The sequence below is a fragment of the Nannospalax galili genome, unplaced genomic scaffold (genome assembly GCF_000622305.1).
Source record: "Nannospalax galili isolate Female #2095 unplaced genomic scaffold, S.galili_v1.0 scaffold7739, whole genome shotgun sequence".
NCBI lineage: Eukaryota > Metazoa > Chordata > Mammalia > Rodentia > Spalacidae > Nannospalax > Nannospalax galili.
In genome coordinates, this window is record NW_008342559.1 from 26,808 (window position 1) to 35,222 (window position 8,415).

Consider the following 8,415-nt stretch of genomic DNA (forward strand, 5'->3'; position numbering starts at 1 on the left):
TGCCTCTACTAGACACCGTAGGCTGACAAAATGAAACCTCAGTGCCAAGACTGGACCTCCTTTCTTGAATCTGGTGACCAGGAGTCACATAGATCGTGAAACACCATTGGCCATTGATCCTGCTGTTCATTAGTCACCAGAATTCCTCTACAGTAAAACCCCTTTCCTGAACACATTACATACAGGAGTTGTAGAACAAACTAGGGGAAATCAAGCTGATGCTGACTTCAAAGTCTCATCTCCACTTCCTGGAATTCATAGTGCTGGAAGGTATTGTAAACCACCAAAGAGAAGAGTAATTGTCAGTTTTACCCAGCTGTGAATCATAGGAGTTACAGCCACTAATGGGCTGGAAACAAATGCCCATGGGTACAACAGTGGCATGAATATTATGGGAGGAACCAATGACTTTTTATTGGATTTAAGGTCCCTGTTAGCAGTTATGACGTCTAGGAACATGAGACTAGACAGGTCACATGGCTTAGCAGAGAGACTAAAAGTAGTTTTGTGCTAAATAGATATAGTAATAAACTTATTCCTAATGACACAATGTTATACACGTAGATTAGTGAATCTCTGAAATCTCACTGAAAACCCTTATGCAGTATCTCAAGGCTCAGGGACCATTGTGGACAAGGGGCTGGAAAGACTGTCAGAGCCAGAGCTGGAGGATGACCACATGGAAACAGAGTTTTCCAGACAACTGGTCAGTAACTCACATGCACTCAACCAGCACAGTGACAGAATGAACAAGTCCCATGTCAGCTCTAGGGAAGGAAATCTCAATACAGTACAAACATACTGCGTGAAAATGGCAAAAATTGAATAAAATATATAAAGCTTCATTGAAATGTCATTTTAAAACTTAAAGTGGATTGAAAGCATGGCTAATTTTACAAATACGAATCCCATAATTATTGATTCATATACTAGAAAAACTTAAAAGTAAAACAAATCCTCAGGGCCCTACACATAGTATAACAGGTGAGCCACTGAAACACTCCCCAAGGGAGTTTTCTACTTCCCTATAACCTCATGAGCTCAGCTTCCCCTATCTGCATTCTGTGGTCATTCTGATCTTTCCAGCCCTCACCACAAATGCCCACTAAGCTCTGCTAATGCAATTGTAGGTTCTCTCCATGCAACTCGTCCAGTTACTCAAAAATCCATCTGTAGACAACCCTAAGGTCTCATCTCAGCTACCTGAGATATAGTTGAAATTCTTCTCAGTGGTAATTGTGTCTTTGTCAACAGTCTGTCCTTATGACAAACAAAAACAGATACAGAAGAAGAGATTTTTATGAGCTTTGAATTAAAGTGTAAAAAAAAGAAAAACACATTTGGGTTCACAGTTTGAAGGCCACATCTCTTAAACATCTTCCAAGTATGTCGCACTGAGAACTAACCTTGTGACATGGCCTTGGGGGTTGTGCAGGTCCAATTTACATCTATGCTGGTTGGAAACGAGGAATCCCACACTTCAGTTCAGCTCCTGCATCACACATGGGTCTGGTCCTACTGCTCTGAGACCTGGGAACACCTTTGCTCAGTAGTGTGGATATTCACACCAGGAAAGAGGGACTGTGATCATGGTATATCTACACACTTCCTGCTGTAAGACACTCAACACGTGTCCTAAGCAGAGCAGCCATCAGCACCATCATGACTGCTGTGGTCATCAATGTCCTGTGGTAACCCATAAGAAAAAGCTCATTACCTCATAAATTTTTCCTTTAGGAAGTAGTCAAATCTTGAAAAACTGGAACCAGAGCTGCAGAGATGACTGGCCAAGGTAAAGACCCTGTGACAATGTGGTGATGGTATGGGTGAAAGAATGAGGTGAAACAATGGGCAGTCTATGAGAGAGAAAGAAAAACTTTGAAGGACCCTCAGCTGGAAGGTGCAGGTATAAAGCATCAAATTTATTGTAGCTAAGTCCTGTCCCTTGTTGATGTAAAGACAGTTCAGGCAGGTGTAGGTGCATTTCAGGGAGCCTCCACTTCTGTAAGAAAAGAAGACAGCCAGACACAGGACTGCAGTACCAGCACACAGGAGCTTGATGTAGGAGAAACAGGTTTACTTGGGGTTCATGAGGCCCTGACTTTAAGAGATAGAAAGGAGGGGAGAGACTAGATATTGATTCTAGACAGGGTCTAGAGACTGGTGAAGCCCCATCACAGGGGAAAAGGGGGGCAGTCCCTTGCAGAGGGCGGTCCCTCTTTCTGTGGGTCTGCTGAAGAGACAGCTTCCTGGCAGAAGGGAAGACGCAGCCTCCTAAACCTACAATCTGGGTATCTACCAATTCCGCAAGGCACTGCACCCAAATATCTGCAAGGCTGCAGCCAGGGTGAGGAGACCACATGACCCCCATATTCACAGCCTTGTTCTGGATCAGTGAGAAAAGAGGCCGGGAACACCCTGGTCTGGGAGGGATCCCACCCTTCAGCCAGGCCTTGCAGCACCAAGAAAATTCAGGAGCACATGTGAGGGGAGGACCTGTTCAGGCGTCAGGGCAGACCTCTCACAGGAAACTCTCTTCCAGGACTGACTCTGGACCTCAGGACCTCAGTGCTGGCAGGTGAGTGTGTCCCCAGCTGTCATAGGTAAGTCCTCCTCACTGAGGACAGGGGTCACCTGTGGGCACTGGAGACAGAGAGCAGCAGGTGTGGCTGATGCTGGGACAACTGAAGAGGGTTCCTGAGATGAGAGCTGGATCTGAGGAAAGATGTCCTGTGACCCAGCTTCTGTTTCCTTGCAGAGAGCCTCCCCAAGCCCACATTCAGGGATGAGCCAGGCTCTAAGGTTGTCAAAGGGATATAGGTGATCATGTCATGTGAGGGAAATCAAGATGCCATGGAATATCACGTCCATAAAGAGGGAGCTTCAGATCCCTGGCACAGAGAGTTCCCACGGCAGACTGGAAACAGGGCTGAGTTTCCTATCCCAAACACTGGGCAATATTATGCAAGGCAATATCACTGTTCCTATAAGACTCCTGATGGCAGGCCAGAGCACAGTGATCCTCTGGTGCTGGTGATGACAGGTAAGACGATCCTCAGAGTCCAAGGCCCAGGTTCTCCGCACAAAAAAGGCTGCTCTCAGATGAGTTCCCCTTTCACAGCCCAGCCCAGGAGAATTGTGTGGGCTATGTGAACCCATTTAACACTCTGTCGCCTCTCCTAGGATTCTCCTATGACAAACCCAGACTCTCAGTACACATCCCTGCAGGATTCCCAGGAGGGAGCGTGGTCCTCCAGTGTGTCTCAAGATACTGATATGACAGATTTGTGCTAAAGAAGGCGGGACCAGAGGAACGCTCCTGGAAATTGACCCCACAGTTTATATACACTGGAAAGTACCAGGCCCTGTTCTCTGTGGGCCCTGTGTTCACCAGCCAGAGGTGGAGGCTCAAGTGCTTTGGCTCTTACATGAAGAACCCACACATGTTGTCAGTACCCAGTGACCCCCTGGAGCTGGTGTTCTCAGGTATGCAATCCACTCCCATCGGTGAAACTGCACATACGCAGGTTCCCAAGGGAGGCCCTGGGTTGTGATGGGTGAGGGGATCCAGGGCTCCTGAGCTCTGTGATAGAGAGTGAGGAAGACACTGGATCTGATTTACAGAGGCCTAGGCAGAGAGCCAGAGTGAAATATGGAAGTCAAGGAGAGGTCAAGGAGAGGGATGGGAGTCACATGGCTTCACTGGTCCTAGAGCTGTTCAGGGGCCAGTTGAAGTGCCATCTCTATGTTTGATCTTTACTGTCCCACTGTTTAAACAGACGCACCTACTTCTCTACAGGGACCACCCGAAAACCCACCATCTGGGCTGAGCCAGGTTCTGTGGTCACCTCAGAGACTCCTGTGACCATTTGGTGTCAGGGGACCCTGGATGCCCAAAAATATATTCTTCATAAAGAGGGAGACCCAGCACCTTGGAAAATACAGACCCCACTGGAACCAAGGAAAAAGGCCAAGTTCTCCATTCAGTCCATGGCAGAGCAACATGCAGGGCGATATTGTTGTTACTATGACAGTCCTGCTGGCTGGTCTCAGGGCAGTGACACCCTGGAGCTGGTGGTAACAGGTGAGGGGAAACTTATGGCTCCCCATCTCTAGCCTCTGCCTTCAGGAAAAGGGATCTGATCTCAATGGTTCACTTTCATCACAGCCCTGGGGAACAATGTGGGCTGTATGAGTCCATTTAACACATTGGTTCCTTCCATCCTAGCCATCTACAACAGTAAACCCATCATGTCAGCCCTGCCCAGCCCTGTGGTGACCTCAGGAATGAATGTGACCCTCCAGTGTGTTTCACAACATGGATATGACAGGTTCATTCTGACCAACAAAGGAGAACAGAAGCTCTACAGGACACTGGACTCACAACACTTATCGACGGGTCAATTCCAGGCTCTGTCCCCTGTGGGCTCTCTGACCCCAAACAGCAGTAGAACCTTAGGCAGAGAATGAGAGTGAAATATGGAAGTCAAGTAGAGGTCAAGGAGAGGCATGGGAGTCACATAGCTTCACTGGTCCTGTTCAGGGGACAACTGAAATGCCATATCTATGTTTGATCTTTTCTCTGGACATACTAATCACAGGTTAACAGCAGAGTAGGTCCAGTAAGTAACCACAGACTCCACAGGGCCTACAGGGGATTCCCAGAGATTGATATCTGGGATGAAGGTTAGTGGTGTAAGGGAAGACAGGGGAACACTGTAGGTGCAGATTCAGAGAAACCAGACAGAGAGTCCCAGATCCTCAGAGTCAGGATTTAGTGAGGCCTCAGCTCAGAAGAAAGAGCGCAGGACCTCCTCCATCCTTCTTCTTTTTAGGACAGCTCTCTGTCATAATCTCTCTCTCTGTGAAGACTGGGCCCACAGTGTCCTCAAGTGAGTAGTGTACCCTGCTGTGTCTGTCATGGAGCCAGATTAAGATGTTACTTCAGATCACAGAGGTGGCAGCAAATCACATACTTCATCTCAGGTCAAGGTCCCAAGCAGGGACATACTGGGCAGGATTCTCTGTAAGAGCTATAACCTCAAACTTCGGTGGAACCTAAAAGTGCTAGGGTTCTCAGGGCTCACCCCCTAGCTGTTGTTATACCCCAGTGCCCCTGTGAAGCCTGTGTTTTCAGGTAGGAGGACCCTGTCCTCATGAGCTCAAAGGGCGACTAGGGATCCTGGCTAGAATGGGATTAGTGGTCATAGGAAATCAGAGGAAAGAGACTCACCTCTCAGAGTTGCAGAGACCACCAGGAGTCCCTCATAGAATATCCGTCCCATGTCCTTTATTGGAAGCTAGAAAGTTCCATGTGCACAGCAGAAGGTTCTCCAAGAGGCCACAGGGAAGATGTGGGACAGTGAACAGCAACAACCTCTCCATGGTCAGTTTCTGCCCTCACCTTCCGCTTGTTCTCTTTCCTATAACGCGTTGTGGGAAATAGCCCCTCAAACAAAGGGCCCATCCCAATAGCTGGTGAGTGTCAGGGGCTTCTGTCCTCAGTTTGTGTCATCACTGAGCTGCCTTCAAACTCTCACCCCATCTAAGTCCCGGTTCCTGTGTCAGCTAAGTGAGTGTCCAGTAGCTCAGAGATCACAGACCCCAACAGAGATCCCAGCAGCCTTAGGGACTGGGCTGCAAGAGGGAACACAGAAGCAAAGACAGGTGTTTGGTCCCAGGCTGGGGGAGGAGCAGCTGGGCTGAGTTGGAGAGTGGGGAGTCTTGACTTACACCTTCCCAACCCACCATGAGGACCTGAGAGCCAGTCACTCACCGCGTGAAGTCAAGTCACCAGAATGTTAAATGGGGACTGTAGGGAGGTGGATTACGGGGACCAGAGGTAGTTATGGGATTTGGTGTGGCATGTTCTGGAGATGCTAGATTGAACAGATCCCTCCTCTGTATGGGACTGTTTCTCCAAATGAAAACAGCTTTAACCTGACCTCAGCGTCCATTTTAGTGCTGACCTTGCCTGTGACCTCTCCTGCCAGGGGAGGCCTCCACAACCTGAAGTGGAAACACTCTCTGCCAGTCATGTTACATTATGCAGGGGTAGGTCACAGGGCCTGTGCAGGGCATTTGAGCTCCTTCCCTCCAGTTCCCAGGACTCAGCACTGGTGGAGAGAATGAGGCTAAAACTCAGATTCCCTGGGTTCAAAACAGCTCTAAGTTTTCCATCTTTGGGCCCTAGGCCCAGTGAACAGGCTGGGGTGCTTGGAATGCTTAGATGACATATTGTTGCATGATTGTGTGGGAGGGAGGTGGTGAATTCAGAGACTCATCAGAGGCCTGGTACACAGTAGGTGCTAAAGTCAGCTAACACTGATTGTTACACATGAGGTCATTTGTGCCACAGGACTGGGAAGTTACCAGATGATTTTGATACAGGTCTCAAATTATGGGGCTGGACAAGAAGGGTTGAGTCCTGTGTGAGGTTGCCAGGTACCCTGGGTGAATACACAGTTATCTCTGATGATTTTAGTCTGGTCTGACCTCTGGGACTTCTTTATCCATAACCACAGCCTTACAGTCCCAGGGTCACACAGTGGAGAATCTCATCAGGATGAGTGTGGCTGGCTTGGTCATTGTCGTCCTTGGGATTCTGCTGTTTGAATGTCAGCACAGCCAGAGAAGGATCCAAGAGGCTTCTGGGAGTGAAGAGAAGAGACATCAGTGCCCCCTTCATGTTGGCTGATCCTGAGTTTCTGTAAATAAAAGAGCTTATGTTGGCAACTGCTCTCAGAGCATGTCCAGTGAATAAGTGTATTCAGGATGTTGAGGTGAGAGCTCTTCCTTCTGAAAGTAAAGTTTCTTTTCTGGACATTTGCTGACTGTCCTCTCTTCCCAGTCCATGACGACAGTGGAGATCTTGTCCCATCAGCCAGGATTGCATCCTCACCTCTATGATCTTGAGCTTTCTGTCATTTTGTGTAAATATTTCCATTATTTAAAATAACCACATTCTCCATTTACGCTATGAACCTCCATGATTTTTTACTATTAACAACAAATGTGGCTAAATAACAAAATAATAATATGATAAACAATAAAATCAGACTCCAGACTGAAAAAATAACTTAATGAAAATGACAACCCCAAGCCCTCTGGGTTCCTAAGACATTTCAGCCTTCAAAGCACAGTCTTTCCAAGGTTTCTCCTGAAATGTAAAGACGACATCAATACGATGGTGTTTGATGAACTCTAGTAGTACTTGTGGACATGACCTTGAAAAAGTAATGTTCTTCAACCAAGGTCTTGATTTATGACATTTGTTGATTAGTCTATAAAATCCCTACATAGAAACCTCTTCATAACATCCATGTAACTATACTCATGAAGTCAGGAGATACTCTATAGCACTGACTTATTGTTTCTTTCAGTTTGCACTGTCTGTTGATGGGACATGCAAAATCAGTGAGCATGTAGATTAATCATCCCAGAATCATCTCCCTATAACCACTGATTAATTCCTGGAAATTATTTTTTGTGGAGCAATGGAAACATGTCTACATAGACTCTCATTTCCTCTTCAGAAACTGACAACTATATATATTCAAGTATATGAAACACGCATTTACTTCAGTTACTGTATTAGCTGAGAATTCAAGTAAAGGCTGAAAATGCCTGAACAGAGGGAGAAAGCTCTCTGTTCTATCCATGAGGAGCTATTGGTACTTGGTAACTGCTGGAAGAGGGAGGGTCAATTGTCATCAAGGTGTGACACCAGATAAACGTTCTGTCTCCAAGGATGGACCCACACCGAAGAGTATTTAGAGAACACAACTTACACTTCATAGCTCTTCAATAACATTGGACATGAAGTGGGGGGTGATTTAGAAAGAAGGCAGTGGATCTGAGAGGAGATGGGGGAGGGTGTCCAAATTCTCAAAGATTCAATTGAAAAAATGTTTATAAAAATGAAAGTCAGCAGTCTCCTAGATATCCTGTAAAACACTGGTTTTAATTAACTTCCTAATTCAGGCTCTGTTTTCACCTAAAACCTCCTGAGCATAACTCACACTCTGCATCTCTCCACATTCTGACCCCTCACCACAGCTGCCCATGAAGCTCTGCTGTGGGAGCCTTGACATCCTACCCCACTTCACCAATTCTTTCCAAACCAACATAATGATTAATCCAAATTCTCATCTACATTTTCTCAGTTGTAGTCACAGAAAAACTCCAATTTATCAGGGCCAATTTCCATTATGTTTGTCAACTTTCGATCATTAGGGCTCAATGAAAAGATAATATAAGGGAATATTTTATGAGAATGTAGCTAAACTTAGAGAAAAGATTTGGGCTCACAATTTGAAATCATTCAGTCTGTGGTCTCCTGGTTTACTCTCATTTAGGATTGTGGGGAGACATCACAGAACAGTGGAGCAGGGCAGAATCTGTTATAGAGAAAGC

General features: G+C 46.5%; 1 protein-coding gene across 1 annotated transcript; it reads left to right on the top strand.

The window, feature by feature from the left end:
• Window positions 1-2,826: 2,826 nt before the first annotated feature.
• On the top strand, window positions 2,827-6,697 carry LOC103738552 (leukocyte immunoglobulin-like receptor subfamily A member 5). Its single transcript, XM_017799498.2, has 6 exons — window positions 2,827-3,043; window positions 3,184-3,256; window positions 3,395-3,486; window positions 3,800-4,084; window positions 4,229-4,447; window positions 6,525-6,697. Exons 1-6 carry the CDS (start codon window positions 2,827-2,829, stop codon window positions 6,695-6,697), a joined length of 1,059 nt encoding a protein of 352 aa, XP_017654987.2.
• Window positions 6,698-8,415: the final 1,718 nt, after the last annotated feature.